Source organism: Leopardus geoffroyi, chromosome C2, assembly GCF_018350155.1.
Source record: "Leopardus geoffroyi isolate Oge1 chromosome C2, O.geoffroyi_Oge1_pat1.0, whole genome shotgun sequence".
NCBI classification, from domain to species: Eukaryota; Metazoa; Chordata; class Mammalia; order Carnivora; family Felidae; genus Leopardus; species Leopardus geoffroyi.
This window is the reverse complement of record NC_059333.1, coordinates 152123910-152150100: the sequence shown is the minus strand read 5'-3', so window position 1 is coordinate 152150100 and position 26191 is coordinate 152123910. Positions and strand designations below refer to the sequence as shown.

The 26191-nt window shown below is 41.9% G+C and overlaps 1 protein-coding gene across 1 annotated transcript in view; it reads right to left on the bottom strand.

Moving 5' to 3' along the window:
- Window positions 1–26191, bottom strand: part of SCN11A (sodium voltage-gated channel alpha subunit 11) — a 96140-nt gene that overhangs the window by 16326 nt on the left and 53623 nt on the right. The window contains exons 17-24 of the mRNA XM_045436520.1: window positions 18997–19110; window positions 18147–18261; window positions 15762–15916; window positions 12651–12824; window positions 6546–6647; window positions 5823–6092; window positions 5078–5131; window positions 2296–2433 (exon numbers count right to left, since the gene is read on the bottom strand). Of these exons, the coding sequence (XP_045292476.1) occupies window positions 2296–2433; window positions 5078–5131; window positions 5823–6092; window positions 6546–6647; window positions 12651–12824; window positions 15762–15916; window positions 18147–18261; window positions 18997–19110 (1122 nt within the window). The remainder of the gene's footprint in view (window positions 1–2295; window positions 2434–5077; window positions 5132–5822; window positions 6093–6545; window positions 6648–12650; window positions 12825–15761; window positions 15917–18146; window positions 18262–18996; window positions 19111–26191) is intronic.

Genomic DNA, 26191 nt, shown 5'->3' with positions numbered 1-26191 from the left:
TGGTGGCAGGATTGGATAAGGGGAGAGATGCCATAAAGATGTTTTTTTTTTTTTAATTTTTAAAAATGCTTTATTCACTTTTGAGTGAGAGAGACAGAGCATGAGCAGGGGGAGGGGCAGAGAGAGAGAGGGAAAAATAGAATCTGAACCAGGTTCCAGGCTCTGAGCTGTCCGCACAGAGCCCGACACGGGGCTCGAACTCACGAACAGTGAGATAATGACCTGAGCCAAAGTCGAACGCCTAACCAAATGAGCCACCCAAGCGCCCCCATAAAGAAGCTCTTAAATCAATAAACATGTTGGGTGATGGGTAGTGTAGGTTCATTTTAGTATACTCTTGTGCATGTTGGAAATCTTCTATAATGAAAAGTAAAGACAAAACGAAATGCCATGGCCTGATCAAAACAGTGATTTCAAATGTAAGCTGAAATCTAAAATCACAAGGCCTGACGTCCAAATTGTACGTATTGACTGCAATCAAGCCGCATATAATACAGGTGATGCCACACCACACACCTGCAAGTAACAGCAGCAGTAAACTTACAGAAGGACAATGAGTGACTTTCCCAGAAGTCACTAAAGGCTAATCAGGGGCACCCGGGAGGCTCAGTCAGTTAAACGTCTGACTTCGGCTCAAGTCATGATCTCACGCACAGTTTGTGGGTTCGAGCCCCACGTCAGGCTCTGTGCTGACAGCTCAGAGCCTGGAGCCTGCTTCGGATTCTGTGTCTCCCTCTCTCTCTGCCCCTCCCTTGCTCTCTCTCTCTCTCTCTCTCTCACTCTCTCTCAAAAATAAACATTAAAAAATATTTTTAATAAGTAACAAAGCTAATCAGTATCAGTCTACATTTTGGATAGATTACAAGAGTTCAAGAAAAATTGAAAAGAGCCATAAAAACAGTTAGAAAACCAAAGGTGAATATTTAGTTACCTGATTTTAGGATTTGGGGATTCAGTTTCTACATGTAAGAGAAGAGGCCAAAAAAGGACAAGATTGGGAGTTCGGTCCCATAAAAATACTAAATGCCTACAAATCAAAAATGTCGTTACAGAAATATAAGAAGCAAGTCACAAATTGGACTTAATATATAAAAACATAAGAAAAAATGACAATTTCCATTTGGAAAAGAGACAAAGGGAGAAATATAGCCATCAATCTGAAAAAATATAAAGCTCACAAATGATTAAATAAATGAATATAAAACAATGAGATAACACCTTTACCCATCAAGCTGGAAACGAAAAATTATAAAAATACGAATGATGAGAACAGAGCAAACAGGCATTTTTATATCTTGCAATCCTGTTGCAAGGAGCGCCGAGCACAGCATTTCTGAAAGGTTATTTGACAATGTATGTTTAATGCCTTAAATTCTAGAAACTTATCCTGAGAAAATAATCACAGATACAGAGAGAATTTCAAGAATGTTCACGACTGTTTTAGAGGAACAAGAAATTTAGAAATGACCTAAATGTCCAAAAAAGAAGGGAATGATTAAGATAAATTACTATCTATCTATAATATGAGATGCAGTTCAGCCCTGAAAATTCTCACAATAGAGATGATTTCATCACATGGGCTCAGTACTAATGGGGAAAGGGGGTGCTACAAAATAAAAAATATTGTGACATCTCAACCATGTACAAGGAATACATATTTAGTGAGAAAGTAACTGGAAATGATGAGGCTTACTCTAAAACTGTTATCATCTAGTGGCCACCTTAGTGGCGATTAAATTTTTTTAGTCTTCTTTTATTTTCCACATTCACTAAACATCCCCTTATAGATTACAGAATCAGAAAAAAAAAAAATACACATCTGTTTATTACAATGCATGACGAAAAAAATCTCCCTAAAAAAACCCTGCCTCTTTCCCAATCAACTTGTTTCCAAGTAAGTTCACAAAATCTGCCGAGACTCACGTGCTGGGAGCCAGGACACAAGTTTGCTGGAAAAGGAGAGTTCTTCTTTTTATCTTGGATTACAAGGTACACTTGAAAGGTTACTTAAATATGACTGTAGAGTCATAAATACTAATCCTAGTACGTGTTTTTCTGTTGGGGTTCAACAATGTCCTCCGTGTAAGGGGGTAGAATGGAGAATAAAAAGCAGCGATTTAATAGAAACCAGCTATCCTCAATCTCTTTTCAGCCATATCGCCAAGAATCTTCTCCAGGTGGCTTTGTTCCCATGCAGATGATGCTTTGCACCACAATCTAGATCAGCATTGTGTTCCTTCCAAGCCCTTTGGGGAAGACGTAAAACCACCAAATCAGAACAACCCCCATACTTATCTTTTTCTGCTGTTGGTTGAAGTTGTCAATAATAACACCGATGAAGAGATTCAGAGTAAAGAATGAGCCAAAGATGATAAAAGCCACGAAGAAAAGGTAGTTTTGTGGGTTCTCCTCAAACCCTGGCTGTAGTTCTTTCTGTCAGGGAGTTTTCGAAACAAGAAAAGAAAACAATTACCGGAGAAAATTAGAAGCCATCTTAACTACCTTATCTAAAAGACCACAGTGTCTCTTGGCAGGAGCTTCAGCTCCCCAGCCTCCTCCAACCAGCCATGGCTCGTGCAGGGAGACCCTCTTTAAGCTTCCCCTTGAGGGGCTTAAGTGGTACCATGCAATGGGGAGGGCATGTGAAAAGAGGCGTAGGCTTTTTCTCCTAAGCAATAGAGAATCATGAAAGGGTTGTAAGACTGGGGAATGGCATGACCACATGTGTCCTTTGAGAAGGTCTCTAGAATGTCTATATGGACACATAACTGGAAGGAGCCAGACTGGAGATGAGGCCACTGGAGAAGGGGCACAGTCCCTTCAGGCAGAGGTGACTACCAACTCTTGATGAACAGCTACATCCTTCATATAGAGACCACTGTTGTATCTAGTCTGTGCTTGTGCCCTGTCACTCTTGAATTCCCAGTGCCTGGCATACTTTGTGACATGTGGATTCTCAACACACCTTAGATGGATGGATGATGGATGGATGGATGGATGGATGGATGGATGAGTGAATTAATAATCAAGCGCTAGAGCAGATGCAAAAATGGACCACAACTAAGTTCTCCCAACTCAAGGTGTGACCAAAAGCATCCAAAATCCCCTTTGTCCAAGTTCTTCACATTGTCATTGGCTTTATGCAGTTTGGGAACAGGTGGCAGGAAGATTTCTCTTTTCTTTCTCCAGATTACATGCGAAGATATATCTATGAGTGTTGATAGCTCTGTCACTTGTTGAATGGTTTTATGATGTTTGCTATTTAATACCCACCACACAGACTAATGTAATGAAGGTAATATTTGAAAATATTTTTGTCTTTTGCCTTGAAGAGTATCTGGCCTTGGTCCCAATTGGCTTGAGATGTCCATTTGTTTGAACTAAGGGTAGCCATTAGTACAAAAACTATATAATGGAAAGAATCACCACTCAGCATCTGACATTTAAAATAAGGTTATAATGCAGGCTAACCATCCTGCAAAGGGCGGTTCAACTAGGGAAAGTAAATGATAAAAGCTCACCTCTCTTGTACCCAGAAAAAGCAGTAGAGCGACAGAGAACATCAGAGTCATGAGATGTGTATCCTGATTCTCCCTCCATGGGTTTGGAGAGGGGACTTGGGATTCAGTAAATTGAAAGGAACATGAAGGGGGGAAAGAGGATAGTTTTGCTCAACTTCTGTATTTTTCTAAAAGGAAGCTGCTGCTGGGAAGGCCTGGGATACATCGTGCAGGCAGGATGACTTAAGAGGTTAGAGTAGCATACTTGGACAGAAAGAGTCTCTCAAACTTTTCAGTTTTCATGAGGCTGGGAAATGGAGTTGATAGCCATGGGCTCGCCCTGATGGGCTTTTGGTAAGTGATGGGAGTAGCCTGATGGGCCAGGGCGCCAAGTAGAGGACATGACAGAGAGTCAGTGTTCCAGGCCAGGAAGAGTTAAGGGGGGGAGAAAGGCCCACGTTTTCACCAATATTTGAGACCCGCAAGATTCTCTGTGACTACACAGACAAGGGTATCATCATGCTAGGTGCCAGCACATACCAGCTATAATGTCCCAGGACCAGCATCAGGATAGGCATCCCTCCACCCACCGCCACCCACCTATCATTCGCTCAGGGAACATACGGAAGCCACGCTTCCTGCAGACTTCTGCATAAGATTCCCTCCCCATCCCCCATCTCCACCTCAAGGCAAATGGATGCCTAAGGTAAACTAGGGTGAAGGTCGTATACTCAAAAGACAAAAATTAAGCACATTAATAGTTTAAAATACTGCGTTTGTTATGATTTACTACTGTACCACTTCTCATACCCCCAGTGCTGCCTCTATCAGCTCACATGTATTGAACACCTACTATGTGCCAGCCATCAATTCTGCAGACTCTCAAGCAGAACAACATGTGTGTGACGACAGGAAAAAAATAATGCTGGTTCCATTCTTGATTCAACCATCTGCTTACTCCATGGCTTTGGGCAGCATTCTTCCCTTCTACTCTACTGGGAAATAGACATGGCCTAGATGGCTGAGTACCCTTCCAACTTTGGGAATCCATGATTTTACTTCTTACTTAACTAGAATTTAACAGGTGGCAATCGCCAGAAGCCCGTTTGGTCTCTGGAGAGACTGTAGCCATGGGAAGCCTCTCTTATCAGACGCAGTCCATCTGTAAGGTCTTCCCACAGCCCTTGGCTGGCACCCTTTGAAGTCTGGCTTCTGCCTGTATACCCATTTGGAAAAGAAGTGAGAGAGGAAAATCAAGGCATTCTGTGATTCTGTTGCTTCTGGCTCCAAAGCATCCCAAATCCCTTTTGTCCAAGTTCTCCTCCATAAGAGGTTGTTCCTTGGTCACTATGGAGAAACAGGACCGGGCTTTGGAGCAAAATGGAATGGAATACTCATCAGAAGGTGAATGGAAACTTTTTTTTTTTTGATCCCTAGTTCGTAGTGTTTGTCCCAAGGAAAACAGGGCAAGAACGCTAGCCAGTGGAACTACGACGTGGGGAGTTCTAGACCGTGTAGTGATAACATCCCTGATGTGACCCTGGCACTCTCTGTAACATGGCAGAACACGAGCTCACCCCTCTGGAATCGACAGCTGCGTACATGATATCCATCCAGCCCTTAAATGTTGCCTGAAACAAAAGCAGAGAAACGTGAACACATAGACTTGCTATCTACAGATGAGTGCCATAAAACAGCAAGCGAGGCCCAGTGGGCAGATGCGTCTAAGACGATGCCCCACCCTTCCAGGACGGAATGGCCAGGTGAAAGAGAATTCCTTTCCTTTACAAAGGAATTCAGACTATGGGTGTCTTGTGGGTTGTTTTTTTTTTTTCTTCTTCATTTATACAAAATAAAGAGTTTGTTTGTTTGTTTTTTTTAAAGAAATTCCTGCCTTAAAAATTTCTGGAGAAGCTGTGTTAAAGCTGCTGGAAAGAGCCTGGCTGAGGCTTCCCTCGTGCCTCATGTTTGTGCTGTTCAAGCCCTGGCAACCGTGGTTTGACCAGAGGACTGACTTCCAACAGAGAAGGGCTGCTTAGCAACTGAGTCTCCGCTCCTGTGTGGCTCTGGAGAGTAAGGCGCCATACGGGACAGGGTGAGAGACGTACAGGGCCTTGAATGGAGGTTGAGGCTCAGTGAACAAGAAAGTTGGAGACACTCAGTGGGGGGCAGTTCCAGAGGGCACTGGCTTCCACATGAGGAACTGGGATTTGATTCTACCAGCTCAATGCAGTCACTGTGTTTTTCATTAATCCGAGAAACGATTGATGCTTCTTTTAAGGTTTCTCTCCTCAGAGTGACAAATATACCAACGGCACTTACCACTTGCAAGAGGGCAAGGTAAGCCATTCCCACATTGTCAAAGTTGACCGGCGGGGTGACCCAAGAGAAATTTCCACTTTCGCATTGACTTTGGTTTGCAACAACGCTGTAATTTATAACTGAGTTTGTATCTGATACATTAATGCATCTTCCAAATTTTCCAGAGAAGAAGTTTACTCCCAGGATACAAAATATGAGCCAGAAAATGAGGCAGACAAGCAAAACATTCAGAATGGCAGGTATGGCACCTATGAGAGCATTGACGACCACCTTAAAAAAGAAAACGGAAGAAAAAGTAGGATTCACCAAGCTCTGGATCTCAGGATGGGCCTGATGTGCAGGACTGGACCTCTTAGGGCCTGTCTTTACTTTCTACCCTCAAACTCCCAACGCCGCATCCTAGGACAAGCCCTGCTCTCGGCTCCATATGGACCCGTTTCTCTTGTCACTGAGGATCACTTGAGAAGTGTCCTCTGATGACAGTGTCACAGACCTATGGGACACCTGCCCTAGGATTGAAGGAAAGCCGGAGCCCATCTTGCCTACCACAGAATGCACGCTACGTCCTAAATTTTTCATCTCTCAAATTCTGAACAGCGCGCTAGGTAGGAAGGAGTCCAGAAACAGCTTGACGATTTAAGGGAAGCCCAGCCCAAGAAGAACGATTGGTGTTTCCACCTCTCCCTGACAGCTGACCTTCCTCCCCTTTGCTGAAGAACGTACCTTCATTCCTTCAAACTGGGACAGTGCGCGCAGGGGCCTCAGTGCTCGTAGAGTCCTGAAGGACTTCAAGCTCTTTAGGTCGATGAGACTGGTCACAGAGACCTGGTGGGAAGAGAAGTGATAGGCAGTGTACCTGACTTGGCTCCCAGGGAAGCCAGTGGGGGGCTGGTAGCCCTCATTCCGAGAGGCAGGCACACGGTGTCCTCAGTGGATTATCCAGAAACAGAAGCCAGCCAGCCTTCTAGAAGTCAGAAGGCAAGCAAAGAGGCTATTTTTGCTCCAGTCTGCCAAAGCTACAACCCATGCAGGTGAGAGCAATGGACTTACATGATTTGTTTAATGAAAGACAAAGAAAAGTGAGAAATTGTTAAAGGAAACCAAAGGACATGACAACGATGTGTCACTTAGGGTCCTGAATTGGATCCTGGACTAGGGGGAGGTGAGGGAAGGTGACACAGGTGGATAGAAAGAATTCACCATAAAGGACCTTATTGAAACGATTGACAAAACTAGAAAATGTGTATGGATCTTACTATTGAGTCACGTTAAATTTCCTAACGTTGATAATTGTGCTGTGACCATGGGAGACAATTTCATTGTTCTCAGGAAATACACACTGGAATGTTTAGGGGTAAAGAGGTGTGGTGCCTGCAACCTAATCTCAAGCAGTTTAGCGAGAAAAATGAAGAGAAAAGGACAAAGCAGATGGGGTGAAATGTTAACAAGTGGTGAATCTGGGGAAAGAGTATAAGGGGTTCTTTAGGCTGTTTCTCGCAACTTTTCCGTAATATCCTCAAATATCCGTTTCAATATCAAAATTAAAAGTTACAGTGAAATAATAAATTGTTTGCTAGTATTTCCCCTCACTCAGTTAAATTTGGGGGGGAATTAAATCCAATTTTCTCTCCCAACATACTTCTTCCCAATGAGTCAGGACTAAGGACTGGAAAGCTCTCTAAACACATTAAATTGAAACTTAAATATAACGAGCTTACGTTGCACACCACCATTTGTGGACTCCAGTCACTCTCATCGATTATGCAGAGGCTCAGCTTGCAAGACGGGTTGCTCAGCGGGACAGGAAGTGAGTTATCCTACAACTGACTATGCTGATATTAGAGTTCGCTATTATCTAAAACCATTCCCCACTTATCCTGTCAATCTCATCATAGTAGTAAAGTACTGGCAAATTCAGAGAAATGAAGTGAGATGGTATGGCAGAATGACAAAATTTTTAAATGGGTAATTCAGCTTTTAAAAAATTATCGATTCAAAATGCTCTTATTTTTATTTTTATTTTTTTTTTTTAATTTTTTTTTCAACGTTCATTCATCTTTGGGACAGAGAGAGACAGAGCATGAACGGGGGAGGGGCAGAGAGAGGGAGACACAGAATCGGAAACAGGCTCCAGGCTCCGAGCCATCAGCCCAGAGCCCGACGCGGGGCTCGAACTCCCGGGCCGCGAGATCGTGACCTGGCTGAAGTCGGACGCTCAACCGACTGCGCCACCCAGGCGCCCCAAAATGCTCTTATTTTTAAAGGTTTCCTAAAATAGGCTGTTTGTTTGTAATGGCACTGGCCGTCGGGAGAGTTATTTCAGCAGCTTTTCCACAAATACTCCTTCTACCTGGTTCCTGGCGAGAGGGAAAAGAACGGCACAGCTTAACGGTTCTTCTGGCTTTCCCCAGTAGCTGTTATGGGTGGGGAAGAAGGGTCCCTAGAGGGACATTGTACACCTTTTCACCTGGAATCCGATCCCCAGTCTCCGTTCCACTAGATTCAGAAGCACTGACTGATGAGACACGCAGACATAAAAACACCCGCATTCTTTCCCACTCTATAGTCTTCTGCTGCTTTTTATCCTATTTTATCTTTTTTTCCTATCTATCTATCTATCTATCTATTTTATCTTTTTTTCCTATCTAACTTGCATTTCTCAGTCTGCACTGTGTGAACAGTCACCATTTTGATACATATCTTTTTGTCCTTGTGGTTTATTCCTTTTAACTGTTGTAAAATATTACAGTATATAAATATTCATATTTTATGGATCCATTCCCCCTTGGTGAGTATCTAGGTTATTTCCATTTCTTTGTTGCTATGAACAACAAACTGGACAGCTGTATGCATTTTTCCTGCCCACGTACTCAAGAATTTTCCTTACACGTATAACTAGAAGTGGTGTTTCTGGATAGTAAATTACAAATTGGGCTCATTTGTAATTTTACTTAATAGTGCAAAATTTTTCTGGGGCACCTGGGTGGCTTAGTTGGTTAAGTGTCTGACTTTTGATTTCAGCTCAGGTCATGATCCCAGGGTTACAGGATCGAGCCCCACATCAGGCTCGGTGCTGAGTGTGGAGCCTGCTTGGGATTCCCTCTCTCCTTCTGTCCCTCTGTCCTGCTCTCTCGCTCTCTCTCTCTCTCAAAATAAACAAAAAAACATTTTTTAAAAATACGGCAAAAATTTCCCTGAAATTTTATTACATTAGTAGCAGTGATTAGAGATTCCATTTTCTTATATCTTTCTAAGTATTAGAGATTATCCAACTTTAAAATTTTTGTCAGTCTGATGAGCAACACAGTTTGTCATTTTACCATGTACTTCTGTGCTAATTGGTGATGCAGCTAGTATGTATTTCTTCATATATTTATTACAACTTGAGTTCCTTATGTGAATTACCTGTTTGCATCCTTCTCCCATTCTTACATTGGGTTGTCTTTCTCTTGTTGAGCTGTAGGGAGTTTTTTATACTATGGATAATAATTTTCTGTTATGTGGGGCGCCTGGCTGGCGCAGTCGGTTAAGCGTCCGACTTCAGCCAGGTCACGATCTCGCGGCCCGGGAGTTCGAGCCCTGCATCGGGCTCTGGGCTGATGGCTCGGAGCCTGGAGCCTGTTTCCGATTCTGTGTCTCCCTCTCTCTCTGCCCCTCCCCCATTCATGCTCTGTCTCTCTCTCTCTGTCCCAAAAATAAATAAACGTTGAAAAAAAAATTTTTTTTAAATAATTTTCTGTTATGTATATGTCAAATACTGTCTCCAGGCCCTAGCCTGTCTTTATAATTACAATTCTACTGAATAAAAAACCCAGAAGTTTTACATTTTGGGACAGTTGAATTCAATTATGTTCTTGTGGTTGTGTTTGTATTTTTCTTTTTACATACATTTTTTTTTAAGTCCGACCATTTATTTTGAGAGACAGAGTGCATGCAAGCAGGGGAGGGGAAGAGAGAGAGGGAGAGAAGATCCCAAGCAGGCTTCTTGCTGTCAGTGCAGACCCCAGCGCAGGTCTCCAACTCACACACTGTGAGATCATTACCTGAGTCGAAATCCAGAGCTGGATGTTTAACCGACTGAGCCACCCAGGCGCCCCGCTATTTTTCTACTTCGAAATTATAAAGATCATTTTACACAATGCTGACTAACAAGCAGTGTAAAAGGATTATTCACAGACATTCTCTTATGTAATCTGCACAATAATTTTCTGAATTAAGTACATTTTATATCACCTACCATGTTACAGACGAGGAAACCCAAAGCCCAGAGGATTAACAACTTACTTCAAGTGGAATTGGAGTTCACACCCTGGCCTATGTGATGCTACAGCTAATAATAGCAATAGTGGACCACACTTATCCAGTGCCTTGTCTGGGATTTATAAAGCATATAATTATAAGATTATTTCTTTCCTTGTTCTACTCATTTTTGTTCCGTTCATTTTGTTATCAAGGTTATACTTGTCTCATTAAGTAAAGTTTGTAAGCTTCCTCTCTTTTCTTATGCTTTGTAACAATTTGAACAAGGTTGGGGGTAACTGCCTATCTTAGTTCAGGCTGCTGTAACAGAATATCATAGCCTGGGTTGCTTATAAATAATGGAAATTTATTTCTCACAGTCTGGAGCTGGGAAGTCCAAGATCAAGGTGTCAGCAGAATCACTGTCTGGTGAGAGGCCACATCCTGGCTCACCTATTGCTTTCTTCTCCCTGTGTCTTCCCATGACAGAAGGGGTGAGGAAGCTCTGTGGGGTTCTCTTTTATAGCAGCTGTAGTTCCATTCATGAGGGCTCTTCCCTCATAACCTCTGCTCGTAACCTAATAAACACCTCTAAATAGGAACACATTGAGGATTACGTTTCAACATAGGAATTTTAGGGGATGCAAACATTCAGTATATAGCACTACTCCTTGAAAGTTTGATACAACTTGCCTGTAAAACCATCTCGGCCTGGTGCCTTTTTTGACAGTGTGGTATTGAACTACTGTTTTGGTATTTTAAATGGTTATTGTTAGATTTGTGTTTTCCATTTTGTATCTGGTCAAATTTTGGCACTCGGTAAAAAGTCTATACTCTCATTTTTATTAATGTGAAGATTTATGCCAAAAGAAGGAAGCACTTGGCTTAAGGTTGCACAGAAAAAGCACAGACAAGAGAGCTTTAGGATCAGTTTCCTGAGTTGAGGTCAGTGGACCACAGGTCCCTAGAATGGAGATGCCAATCATTTGTCCACTGTCTTATGGGTTCTTCACTATAATATAAGAAGATAATGGATTCAGAATGATTTGCACCCTGGAAACTGACAGGGTTGGCAGACGTGGATATGTTTATTTCCTTTTATCATTCCTGTTGGAGCTCCCATAGCACTGGTGCCTTTCTAAAATGCCTGAAACACATGGCTACTTGTGTCCACCAATAATTTTTTTAATTTTTATTTAAACTCTAGTTAGTTAACATACAGTGCAATACTGGTTTCAGGAGTAGAATTCAGTGATTCATCACTTATATACAACACCCAGTGCTCATCCCAACAAGTGCCCTCCTTAATGCCCACCACCCATCTAGCCCATCTCCCTACCCACCTCCCCTCCAGCAACACTCAGTTTGTTCTTTATTGTTAAGAGTCTCTTATGGTTTGTTTCCCTCTTTCCCTTTTTCCCCCTTCCCATATGTTTATCTGTTTCTTAAATCCCACACATGAGTAAAACCATATGGTTTTTGTCTTTCTCAGTGTGACTTATTTCGCTTAGCATAATACACTCTGGTTCTATCTACATTGTTTCAAATGGCAAGATTTCATTCTTTTGATGGCTGAGTAATAGTCCACTATGTACATATATACCACATCTTCTTTATCCATTCATGAGTCGATGGACGCTTGGGTGTGTCCACCAACATTAGCAACATTATGGTTCTCCAAACAGGTATGCTGACCACATGGTTTATGCACATATCATGTCGACTTCTTTAAATAGCAGGGACAAAGTCTAACTAGTTAGCTCATGGTAGAAAGGATATCAATGTTAAAATCAAGGGCTTTAGAGTGAGGCTTACTGGGTTTTTGAGTTTCACCTCCACCATTTCTAGCCAATCTTTGACATGTTTCTTAACTTCTCTATGACTTAGTTTCTTCCTGTGTATATGAGAAAAGTAATAGTGCCTACTGTACTGAGTGGTTGCGATAGCTAAAAGAGAGAATGCATATGAAGCATAGGGCAGAGTACCTGGTACAGACAAAGCATTTGATAAGTGTGATATACTATTATTAGCTTTAGCATCACACAGACCAAGGTGTGAGTCCCAGTTGCATCTGAAGCAAGTTGCTAACCACCTGAGCTTCAAAGTTCTTTGTCCGTAATCTGGTAGGTGATGTATAACTCTGCTTAAGCCAGAGCACTGAGGTGCAGATTAAATGAAAGAATGTTCTTATGTTGCTTGACAATCAAAAGGGAGACCAGCTTAGTCTACTGGCTTCTGACCTGCTTTGAGAAGTCTTCAGAGAAAATAGAAAGTTGGAAGGAGAAGGGTAGGACACTCAATATTATTCCAGGCATACATCAGACATAAGCAGGGCTTATGGAGAGAACTGGATGAGTCATCATGGAAAGGGCTGGGGTGGTGAGAATACGAAGTGCAGTGTGAAGAATGTGACCCAGAACAGACGGGACTGCTGACGGGTAGATGACGACTATTTGCAAGTACTGTGAAGAAAAATATTTTGGAGAGGCACCCATATAAAGCACACAGGAAAGGCAGCTCCCGTATGATGCCGACCCCTCCCCTCCCCCCAACCCTTGCCCGCATGGGACACAGAGATGGCAAACTTACAATTACAATGATGAAGTCAAGCCAGCACCAGACACTGGTGAAATACTTCCCAAATCCAAAGGCTACCCATTTTAGACCCATCTCCAGGATAAAAATGTATGTGAAAATATGGTCAGTACAATTAAGTAATGCTTGGATATTGGGTCGTTTCTCAAGGTGAATATCTTCAAATACCTGAAATGATAAAGCATAGGCACAGGCCAGGTTGAATATTTGCACAGAACTGCTTGAGGACTTTACTTTTTAATTTTTCTTCCTTATTTGAATAAACTAGTATCTCTTTTGGTGACAAGGTTTTGCTCAAAAGGTATTAAGGATGAAATGTCTCAGTGGAATCAATTCCTTGAGTAAGTAAAACCACAAGAAGGAAGATCCTATTTCTAGACTTCCATTGCCACAAGAGCTCCCTAGGTTCTCATCACTGACCCCTGAAATATGAAAACATCTTCCTAACAGATCACCACACAATTTCCTGATCTTCCTGATCCTTCCAACTCTTGTCAACAATATCTTGCCAACGTTTCCAGAACCACTCAGTGAAATATTCCATCTCTCTCATCCTCCTAGTTACTTTAGTAGCCCTATTCAGTGGCTCTCCATTGCCTGTAACACCTTAGGTCCAAACACCTTAGCTCCCACTCTAAATCCTGCCAACCCTGATGCCAACAACCTACCGCAAACAGCCTTACCACTTACCCCTGTGCTCACGATGGATGTGCTCATTTTTATGTGTACCAACACATGCAAAAGTTGAGGAAGCTCTGGGCTAGTGTAAATTACTTTGAACGTGAAACATTCGTTCAGTGTGATCATGAAAATGAGACGCCTTAGCTTCTGAAGAGACCCTTTTTCATGCTACGTGCAAGCATTTCCCTCATTCAAAGTGCATATGTGATTCTTTGGGGTCTATATAACTAGGGTAAAAACTGAGAATGAAAAAAAAGAAGATAAGGGGACCTAGTACTGAACCTGTCAAGACATCTGGGCAACCACTGAAGGCAAGAAAGAAATCGGCCCTGCTGTTGAGTACGAAGGTAAGCCCACGGCCCCATGGCCCTAGGGAGCAATAATGCAAAAGAATAAAACAGTCTGACTTTCAACTCCTAGGTGGGCTTTGACTGGAGAAGACCCTCCACTTCCTCCTGTCCCCTGTCATCTCCTCATCATTTTTGAAGTCAGTTTGGCTGATATTTTCCATAGGAAACTGTCCTTCTTCCGCCAAGAATGAGTTAGATGCCCATTCTACATGTCCCCATGTCATCCACTGCTTCTCTGAGTGTACCACTATGGTCCTGGTCTATAATTGCTTGGACCCCATCTGTCTTCCCTACTAGACTCCCTGCTCCTGGAAGTCAGGGACTTATCTATGTATTTGCCTCTTAAAGACAGACAAATGGGAATGGCGTGGAAGCTCAGTTCCTCTGTCATTTTGGAAGCTGAGCAGTAAGCTGGCTCAGCAGATCTGTTTGCTCCGCAGAAGAGTAGGCCAATATTAGCAACTGAGCTTTGGAGGCTCCCACATTATAATGAGGACATTTCCTTGTCCAGGAAGCTCCCATTATTACACAGTTGTCCAGACCAGAGCTTCCCAAACTCTAACGAGTCCCGAAGCATCTAGGTTCTGATTTCAGCGGGCCTGGGGTGGGCCCAAGACTGCATTTCTAACAAGTTTCCAAGTGATACTAAGGCTGCTGGTCCACACAGCACAGACAGTGGCAAGAGACCAGATGTTTCCTGTCTTCCTTTCTCTACAGATACGTTAAGTGGAACTAGACCCAAGTCCCTCTCCTATAACCCTCAACATTGTGTGCTCAGTCTTGCTTTGTCCAACCTACACTGCTCTTAACATAACAAAGATGAGAACTAGAAGGAGGGTACCATGTCTCCCTGGCCTTCTGACAACACCGTGCTTTCCCACTGAGTAACACGGGGTTTGGTAGACACCAATTACCATTGTGGAATAAACGAAGAGCCCTATTACTTGAATAAGGTAAACAGCCAGTGAAAATGTCAGCCCAGAAGACTTCAGGGGATCCTAGACCAAGGGTTCGCAACAAAAAGTAAGCGAGTTCTCTGATACCGTTTAGAAAAATTTACTTTTTTTTTTTTCTTGAGAAATAATTTGCACTGCAAGTAGATAAATGGAGACGGGTGCTGATCATAGGGTCTGGGGGGCCCCAGCGTGCACTCATCTTTCACCCGGAGGTCACACAAATGTAAAGCACTAGCCAGGAAAGCAGTGGTGAAGAAGCAAGACATTTCCTTGTCCCTTCCAATGGCTGGTGACTTAATGTTCTGTGACCCCAAATCAATAAGGGAGAACCGAAGGTTCCATTCACTTACGTACCAAATAGTAAGAGAGTTTAGTTATATATTATGTCCATTTTAAGGGAAAACACAAGACAGAAGGGGACGAAGGGAAAGAGAGAGAGAAACATGTAGGTAGTAAGGAAAAAGATACTATCACTCAAGGGTGGGAGGCAAAGAGAAGGCAAGGACCAAAAGGGGAGGAGAGAGAGAAGGAAGGATATATGCTATGGAGGCCAATGGATTTGGAGTTATTTCCAAACCTCACTGGGACACACCTGACACCTCAATCTAGAAGGATCTGCCATGTACATAAAGCAGTATCTCTTTGTTTCTCCTCCCAAGGGAACATGAGTGGTGGAAAATACCAAGACAACATATTATATCCTCATCTGGTCCCTGTAGCCTTTCCCTCTTAACGTTTTACCTTTTGGAGAGCAGCTCTATGTTCTTCTGGAAAAGAGAGGTAGAAACATTGCTGTCCAGAGGAAGAAATATGTAGGATACAGTGAAAATGTCTAGAAATTCTCCAAGAATGAGGGACAGGCCTGGGGTCAAGGGCAGGCTCCAGTAGCCACTTTAAAGTGCTGATTTGAGTCACGCTTCCCCACAGGTAAAGTGCCTTTGGCTTGGGGACTTGCCAGTTGGAGCATGACTCTAGAAGTTGTGTAAAATCTTGCCCTCGAGGGGACCCAGCAGCAGAGATCCCACTTCTGCCTTGTCTCCCCACATTCACAGCCCCATGTCAGAATGTAGCCCAGCTGCCTTGATCCCCAATGTCCCCACAAGACCGTGATAATTTACCAGTGCCCCACTGCTCAGCAGAATCACAAAGATAACAAAGCTCTCAAACCAACTGTGTTTCACTATTTGGTAGCAGGTTTTCCGCAGGTTCCACCAAATGATCCAGTGGGACTTTCTCTTGTCCGTGGCACAGCATGGGAAGCAGTGACCCAGGCCTGCAAAAAGTAAGCAGTAGCATTATCATTAGTGCCTGCCTTGAACTGTATTAATAATCCTAACTCTTCGGGGCGCCTGGGTGGCTTGGTCGGTTAAGCGTCCGACTTCGGCTCAGGTCATGATCTCACGGTCCGTGAGTTCGAGCCCCGCGTCGGGCTCTGTGCTGACAGCTCAGAGCCTGGAGCCTGTTTTGGATTCTGTGTCTCCCTCTCTCTCTGCTCCTCCCCTGTTCATGCTCTGTCTCTCTCTGTCTCAAAAATAAATAAATGTTAAAAAAAAAATTAAAAAAAAAAAAAATCCTAACTCTTCATCCCTGCCTTTATGTTTATCCCTTACCTTTGCAATTTTTCCCACTGAAGAAAGAGGTGAAGTCGTTTTCCAACCCCTCCGTTCTGGGCTTGGCCATATGACTTGATTTGGCCAATAGAGCAGAGTGAAAGTCACACATGCCAGGCCCGAGCTTCGGCCTTAACAGGCCGTGCATGTTTCCACTTGCTCCCCAGGACCATTTCCATAAGAAAGGAATATTTGGGCCAGCCCACTGGTTTCAGGAGAAGGAGGATGGACATGTGGTACAGAACCAAGTGGCCCAGGTAAGCCCAGGCTAGGTTGGCCGGCTCCCAGTCATTACCACTCATACGAATAAAGCCAGCCAAAATCAGCAGAGATACCAGCCTAGATGAGCGGAATCATGTAGATGCACGTTCACTCTTGTGTGCCACTGGGGCTGCATGGCTGTTTGTTATACTGCAATTTCTTTTGGCAATAGTAAGCTGTGTCCTAAGGACTGAGGGGAATGAGGTAAGGAGGGGCACAGGCTCTGTGAACCACCCAAACCACACAGGGGAGAATCTGATCCACTGTCGAGGTGCTTACACATAGCTGGACATTTGACTTCAACACACACGAGCCCTCGGCATGAATCACGTCACCGTTCTCCCCTTGTCTCTTCCGCCCATCCTCCAAGTCCTGTGGATGCTAATTTCACAGTGATCACAACATTCCACTCCCTTCCTCATCATCTTCCTAAGCAACCGTGAGGTCTCCTCAGTCTGCCCCTGCCATCCTCCATTGTTTAGAACACCAATAGGTCAATCTCCCTGAAAGGTTATTTCTTCTTTTATGCCACCCCTCCCTTCTTGAAACCAACCTTTCTTCTCCAGCTCCACTGTTGACAACCTGTGCATACCTCAAAGACCAGTCCAAATGTAAGTCAGGAGAACGGTGATCTATTCCTAGCCTGACTTCTGACCCCGTGGGAAGTTGGGGGGCCGTCAAACAACCTGGAATATGTTTGAAACCATTCTTGGTGTCTTGTCTGAGACCGGTCTAGTGTCAAACTTATGGAGAAATTTTTAATTTTTAGATTCATTCATTCACTTAAGTCCCTATCTATCTATCTATCTATCTATCTATCTATCATCTATGTTGAGCCCATAATCTAGGAAAGATTCCATTCTCACCCTAGAGATACAATATTAAGTCACTGCCTATGTTTTTAAGGACCTCACAAGAGAGACAGACACAAATAAATTCCCCACATGAATATAGGAAATAATAAAGGCACATAGGAACGAACCACTATAACTACTCAAGGAACCAGGAGAGACTGCATTTATTGATTGCTTATTATATGCCAGATACTCTTCTAGAAGGTGATTTACATTCACTCATTTAATACTAACAATAACCCTTTGCAGTAGATACTAGTATTATAGCCATCTTATAAATGAGGCACAGAGTGGCTAAGTAAATTAAGTCACACAGTTAGTAAGTGGAGAGGCCAAAATTAAGCTCAGGCAGTCTGGGTCCGGAGCCAAAGGTCCTAACTACAATGCTATCTTTCTTTCAGAGAAAATTCTTGAGGGATGGCAGGGCTCCGTTGAACCCCGGTCAGGTTCCCTTTTCTACCACCTCGTCTACGTCCTGACACCGGATGTACTGGGGGTTAGAGAAAGTGGAAGACATATTGGCCCAGCGGGCTCTCTCGGAAAGTTTTCTGGAGTTTCTACCCTAGTTGTTAGGTTATATAAGTTGAGCCCACCTAAATCAAGAATTTCCTGAAATCTCCTTTGCCTGGATCTGATAATGGCCCCAAGAATTGACAGATGCCCTCTCTTCACTTTTGTCTCCAGTAGAAGTAGAAAGAAGGCATCTACAGAGCTTCCAAGAATAACAGAATTTCCTCCAAATGTTCTGCGAACTGGATGCAGGAATACTGCCACTTACCTTTGGGAAAACATCTCTCTGGTTCTTTTTTGGGAACCATTTCCGGTACCCTTGCAAAAGGATCCAGTGGATCAATGGTGCTACATTCTGAGAAAACGCTGGTAGTGTCAGACTTCTGCACATGAGAACAAAGGAAAAAGGGAATCATTTACCAAGACTGTCTCTCACCATGGTAGCACCTAATACCTTAGTGTGTGACATTTTAGGAATAAAGCTAGCTAGACAAAGATTCCAGGTATAGGGGTTTCTAGAAAGTGTCCCTCTCATTGGGTGTTTTTAAAAAGTGCTCTGAGTAGCCCTGACATTAGGAGAGAATTTCCTAACTGCTCTCCCCTGGCTGAAAAAAGACAAGGTATATGAAGATACAGTGTCTCAACCTTCCCCCCCACCCCTACAAATCATATCTCTGATACACTACCTAACTCCAAATAGGGAAGCTGGGTGATGAGGTGAAGGCTACTTTACTGAGACTAATTTTCAGCTCTCTCAATCCCTAGAAGAGTAGGCCTATGTTAGTGGCTCTCATTGATTTCTGTCTTCCAGGATACATTTTGACAATGTCTAGAGACACTTTCGATTTCACAACTGGGGGATACTATTTGCATCTAGTGGGTAGATGCCACGAATGTTGCCAAACATCCTACAGTAGACAGAAGAACCTATCACCATGAGGAATTATCGTGCCCCAAATGTCTTAGTGGAGAGGTTAAGAAACCCTGGCCTATACCTTTGCTTAAGATCTGACTCTGGCAACTGGTTCTGCATTAGTCTTGATAGCCATAGTGACTGTCTTGGAGAATGTGTATGGATAAGCCACAGGTTCCTCTTGGGAGCACCCTGGGAAAATTACCTTTCGGGGGTTCTGTGCTGACAGATAAATGTCACCTTCAGAGAACACATCAATTTCCACACTTTGAGCTCCTGGGCTGGTAGACGTCTTGGTCTCCTGAGGGAGTTCATAGGCCTGACACAGAGGAGGCCAATAAAGTACAATTAATACTCCTCCTGGACAGCTCACTTGAGATAAAACAAGTTTGAATTATGACGTTTTACTCCTTTTCTTTTCACTTCTTAAAACTCTCCTGGAGAAACTCCACACAAAATAATTCTGGGAAAGCTACCATAGGAAACAGGTAATGAAACTTACCCAAAAGTCATTTAAGCAAAACTATATGGTTTTGGTACAAAATTCATCAAGTAATTCAGAAGGGAATGGCTAAATAATAAATTATTTAAAAAGTGGTGCTGGTATAATTATCCCTGAAAAAAATAATATAATACAGAATGCAGTAAAAGTAAAATCCATAATGATTTGATGTACTAATATAAAAATAGATGAGTAGAAAATGTTAGAAGAATAATTTGGAAAATAATTTTTTTATTCTTTGGGGTACAGAGGGTTGGCTTAGTGAAATAGAAAAGGGCATAAAGAGACAAATGAAGATGTATTACTACAGAAAAATACAAAGTAAATTTTGTGTAACAACCTGCGGGTATATTCAAGAAAGATGTACAAAGTCATGCAGGTATATGTGATTACACCTGCAGGTATAATCAAGAAGGATGTCACGGTGTATGTAAATATTCCTGTGACTCTGACACTCTAAGGTCATAATTTAAGAACACCTCTCCCTTTTGAACACATGCATGGACACATTACACACACACACACACACACACACACACACACACACACGAAACACAGGTAAATGTATCTATGGACCAGACACAAAACAGAAATATGAAGTAGCAACAATTTAAAGTGCGTAGCAGAGAGGGGCGCCTTGGGTGTCTGACTTCGGCTCAGGACATGATCTCATGGTTTGTGAGTTCGAGCCCCGCGTCGGGCTCTGTGCTGACAGCTCGGAGCCTGGAGCCTGCTTCGGATTCTGCGTCTCCTCCTCTCTCTTCCACTCCAACGCTCATGCTCTGTCTCTCTCTGTCTCTCAGTCATAAATAAACATTAAAAAAAAATTAAAGTGTGTAGCAGAGAATGATAACTAAAAAAATTAAAGTGTGTAGCAGAGAATGATAACTCCATATGAGGAAGGGAACCACAGCTATGTCCAAAGCTTGAAACTGTGGACTGGGTTGAAGTTCTTGCACTTAAGAGAGAAGGCCAAAACAAGTTGTTGTCAATGCTTGGAATTACAATTATACACAGCTGCCTGTCTAGGGAGGCAGAAGGAAGGAAGGCCTCAGCAATAAGACCTGAGTAAAGGTACCCATTGGATCTGAAATACGCCTAGTGTCACTATTAGACAAGAATCTCCGGTTGGCAATTTAAGACTTGGTTCTGCGCTGGTTGCCCCAGAAGTATCTATTAAAGACATCACAGAGGGGCGCCTGGGTGGCGCAGTCGGTTAAGCGTCCGACTTCAGCCAGGTCACGATCTCGCGGTCCGTGAGTTCGAGCCCCGCGTCGGGCTCTGGGCTGATGGCTCAGAGCCTGGAGCCTGTTTCCGATTCTGTGTCTCCCTCTCTCTCTGCCCCTCCCCCGTTCATGCTCTGTCTCTCTCTGTCCCAAAAATAAATAAACGTTGAAAAAAAAAATTAAAAAAAAAAAAAAAGACATCACAGAACTTAGACTGCAGAGGGAGTGACAGATCCTCTCACTAAAGATGAAATTTTAAACGAAGACTCCGAAATACAGGAGGAGACAAACAAATCAGTAGCCCTGTAAATTAACTACTAGGAGGTGGATTTACTTGAGAAAAAAACGAAATCATATAATAATCTGGAAGTGTCATCAAAATGAGTAAGTTTAGGATTTAATCAAAAGTATACAGAGTTTCACTTCCTGAATGGCAATGTAAGGAGCTCTGTGGACATGTTCTCCAGAGAAATGAGCCTAAGTGGGGAAAAATATTTTTAAGAAATCACTTAGAGTCTCTGGAAATTGTCCTAAGGGCATACAGCAAAGGAAGAAACATTTATTCAAAAAAATCTTCAGAATTCAGTAACAGCAGCAGGAGTCCATGGCAATCAAGCCATGATTTCCCCTCTCCCTCTCACCTTCCAGCTCAGTTTGATGGAAGCCTTACTTGAGGCAGCTGTGACAAAGATGAGGTTCCGTCTACCCTCAGCCCCCAAGGAAGGGATATGTATCTTATCAGGAGGTGGAGATCACTAGCTTTTCTTATCCTCTCCAATGCGGAGTTGACAAGGCCACGTTCCTGGTGAATGTGGCCAAGAATTTGGGCTCTCTTTTTCAAACCAGTCTCATAGGACAGAGACTATTCCAGGCTCCCCAGCTTGAGAATACTGGAATCCTGATAAGCCTCACGCCAGCTAGTTTGTAGGGAAGAGGTTCCCTCTTTTTACAAAGAGGGAAGCTGAGAAGATGTGAGACCACCGCCCCTCCAAGCACTTGCATTAGTAGCTAAGGGCTTTTGTCTATGGTAGGAGGCATTCCATAAGAAACAAGAACTTTGAAGCTCTCCACAAAAGAATCGACTTTATCTGACACAATGTGAGGGAGTCCAAGCCTAAGGGTATTCTTGAAAACAACGGAGATTTTGACGGTAAGCAAGTAAGAAGAGACAGGTAGCTCTTCATTAAAAGCAACAAACTCTAACTAATTTGGATGTAAATCTTAAAAAATAAAAAAATAAATTTAAAAAAAGCAACAAACTAAACCACAGGTCAGCAAGTTCACCACAGAGAACCGAGGAAGGACACAACTGAGAAGAATCTCCCTGGGTTGGGGGCAGAGGGGAGGGACCTGACTGGCTCAGTCAGTTGAACATCTGACCTTGGCTCAGGTCATGATCTCGCAGTTTGTGAGTTTGAGCCCCACACTGGGCTCGCTGCTGTCAGTCTGTCAGCGCAGATCCCACTTTGGATCCTCTGTCCCCTTCTCTCTGCCCCTCCCCGGCTTGCGTGCCTCCAATAAATAAATAAATAAATAAATAAATAAATAAATAAATATTTTGAAGAAGAAGAAGAAGGAGGAGGAGGAGGAGGAGGAGGAGGAGGAAGAGGAGGAGAAGAATCTCCCTGGGGTCAGACCAAATCTCCAAGACTGGCCTAATAAGTAAATCCTACCTGAATTTAATTAGGTCAGACTGTGGAGCAATCATTGCCCTGTGGTATCATCAAAAACAATAGAGCAATTAAGCCAGCAATTAGTTGAGCCTAAAATCTGGGTGTGACGCCATATGTGGCCGACAGAGTAACAGAGAGATCGTGGAAAGAGATAGTCAAAGAGAGACCTACTAAAATAACTGTCATCCTGCAGTGACGGCCAGCAAACCCAAGGGTGTGCCCTCCAAAGTGGCACCAAAGACTTCACATTTGTGTGTGTGTGTGTGGTGAGGTGAGGTGGGAAAAGGAGGGAATAGACTTCACTAGAATAGTCTAGCCAAGTCACCAAAGAATCCCTAGAGAGGAGAAAAGGGAATAAGTTCCAGGTCCGCTACAATATGTTAAAATGTCCAGTTTTAAACAGAAATTATAAAACATGGGAGAAAAACCCAGGAAAGTATGACCCATACATAGGAAGAAAGCGGACAACATATACTGTCTGTGAGAGGGCCTGGATGCCAGAGTTAATAAACAAAGAATACAAAGCAGCGAGTTTAAATATGTTCAAAGAATTTTTAACAATATTTAATAAATAAGGGCTGCTATGATAACAATGTATAATCAAATACAGATTATCAATGAAGTGAGAAAAGTTATTTAAAAAACAATAAAAATTCAGGGTGCCTGCGTGGCTCAGTTGGTTGAGCGTCCGACTTCGGCTCAGGTCATGATCTCACGGTTTGTGAGGTCAAGCCCCGCGTCGGGCTCTGTGCTGACAGCTCAGAGCCTGGAGCCTGCTTCAGAGTCTGGGTCTCCCTCTCTCTCTGCCCCTTCCCTGCTCATGCTCTGTCTCTCTCTGTCTCTCAAAAATGAATAAACCTTAAAAAAAATATTTTTTAAAAACCAATAAAAATTCTAGAGTTGAAATGTGTAATAACGGAAATGAAAAACTCACTAAGTTGAGCAACAGTACATCTGAACTGGCAGAAGAAAGAATCAGTGGACTTGAAGAGGGATCAGTACAGATTGTACAATCCAAAGAGCACAGGAAAGAAACAAGAGAGAAAACCTAAAGGAAACTCAGAGGAATGTAGGACACTATTAAGCACACCAACCACAAAGAAAGGAGAGAGAGAAAGGAGCAGAATAATGGCTGAAGACTTCCCAATTTTGACCAAAAATATTAATCGACACCTTTCAGAAGCTCAGAAAACTCAAAATAGGATAAACACAAAGGGATCCAAACATAGATATACCATAGTAAAAATGCTGAAAGCCAAGGACAGAGGAAATATTGAAAATAGCAAGAAAGAAGCCATTCATCATGTACCATGGGAGTCCAACAAAATTAACAGCTGACTTCTTATTAGAAACAATGGAGACTAGAAAGCAGTGGAATGATATGCCGTGAGTGCGGAAATTAAAAAGCAAATGTGAACCAAGATTTTATTATCCAGCAAAACTATCTTTCAAAAATGAAGGTGAAATAAAGACATTCCCAGATTAACAAAAAGGAAATTCTTGGCTAGCTGACCCACCTTACAAAAAAATACTAAAAAAGATCTTTCAGGCTGAAAGGAAGTGATCCTAAATGATAGTAAAAGTGCACACAAGAGAGTAAAGAGTGGAGGTAAAGGTAAGTCTGTAATTATAAAAGATGAGAAAAATGCGTATTTCTTTTCTTCCCTTCTGATTTCCAAATAAATCGTCTGAAACAGTTTAAAATTAACGTATTTTTGGACATGTAACATATAAAAATAAAATATATGTGAGAACAATAATACCAAAGAGGCAACCAGGAGCAAAGTTTTATTGTAGTAAGGATATGACACCTGAAGGTAACTCACATTCACAGAAACAAATGAAGAGAGCTAGAAATGATAAATGAGAAAATTAATAAACTCTATAAATAGATACTTGTTTTCCTTCTTTTCTCAGCTTCACTAGTAAACATATAATTATATAAAGCAATGATAAAAGTGTATTGTTGTGTTTTTAACATATATGAATGTAATATGTATAATAAAAATAGTACAAAAATGTGGGAGAGGGAACAGAGCTACACATGAGTAATGTTTCTGTATCTCATTAGAACTAAGTTAACTTATCAGACATCAATTCTGAAGAAGTTAGATGCATGTGGCAGCTCCTAGAGCAATCAATAAGGAAGTAACTCAAGAAATGATGTGAAAGTCGTTAAAGGAATTAAGATGTTATATTAGAAAATACTCAAATAGGGGCGCCTGGGTGGCGCAGTCGGTTAAGCGTCCGACTTCAGCCAGGTCACGATCTCGCGGTCCGTGAGTTCGAGCCCCGCGTCGGGCTCTGGGCTGATGGCTCAGAGCCTGGAGCCTGTTTCCGATTCTGTGTCTCCCTCTCTCTCTGCCCCTCCCCCGTTCATGCTCTGTCTCTCTCTGTCCCAAAAATAAATAAACGTTGGAAAAAAAAAAAAAAGAAAATACTCAAATAATGCAAAATAAGGCAGTAAAGGAGGAAAAGAGGAATAAAAACACATGGAACTTATAAAAACAAAAAGTAAAATATTAGTAGATAAACTAAATCAATAATAGTATTAAATGTGAATGGGTCAAAAAATATAATAAAAAAGGTAGAAAATGTTAGACTGGATAAGAAAACAAGATCCAATTATGTACTGTCTACAGAAGAGACATTTTAGATTCAAAGATACAAACAGTTTGAAAGTAAAAGAATGGAAAAAGCTATCATACAAGCAGAAGCCAGAATAAAGTTGTAATAACTATATTAATATCATACAAAACAGAGTTTGAAACAAAAAAATTTACTAGAGATAAAGAGGGACATTTTATAATGATGACAAATCACTATATCAGAAAGATACAACATTTATAAACATGTATGCACCTAACAGAAGAGCCAGAAAATATATGAGGCAAAAACTGACAGAATTGAAGGGAGAAACAGACACTTCAATAATAATAGTTGGAGACTTCAATAACCCATTTTCAAAAATGAATATAACAACTAAGTAGAAGATAGAAATAGAAGACTCGAACAACATGACCTATCCATTATACTGAAAAGACACCTGTGGAACCCTCAACTCCTAACAGCAGAATATACATTCTTCTCCCATGCACACAGAACACTTCCAGGATAGACAATATGCTAGGCCATAAAACAAGCCTCAATAAATTTAAATGTATTGAAATTGTACAGACTGTGTTCTCTGATCATAATGAAATAAAATTGGAAGAACAAAAAGACACTTGAAAAATCACAACTATGTGGAAATTAAACAAAACATTCCTAAACAACCAATTTGACTTGTAGTCAAATGAAAAAATCACAAAAGATATTAGACTTTAAGGCTTAAAGTATAAAAGACTTTAAGATAAATGGAAATAAAAATATTATATGCCAAAATTTGTCGGGTACATGCAGCTAAAGTAGCACTTAGAGGGAAATTTATAGCTATAAATACCTACAATTAAAAAACATCTCAAATCAATAACCTAACCTTCCACCTGAAGGCACTGAGAGAGGAAGAGAAAACTAACTCAAAACAAGCACAAATAAGCATACAGTAAGTATTTGAGCAGAGATTCAGAAAATAATAGATATAATCAACAAAATCAAAAGTTGATTATTTTAAAAGATCAACAAAATTGACAAAACTTTAATAAGACTGACCAAGAGAAAATGAAAGATCAAATTGCTAAAATCAGGAACAAGGGGGGACATTGCTATCAACCTTACAGAAACCAAAAGGATTCCAAGGAAATGTTATGATTAACTATATGTTAACAAATCAGATAACTTCAAAAAAAGGACATATTCCTAGAAATACAAAAACTACCAAAACAGCCACAAGAAGAAACAGAAAATCAGAATAGCCCTGTAATTCCTATAACAAAGTAAACAGATTTAATTTGTAATTTAAAAACTTCTCACGGAGGGTGGCTCAGTCGGTTAAGTGACATCCGCTCAGGTCATGATCTCAGGGTTTGTGAGTTTGAGCCCCCACATCGGGCTCTGTGC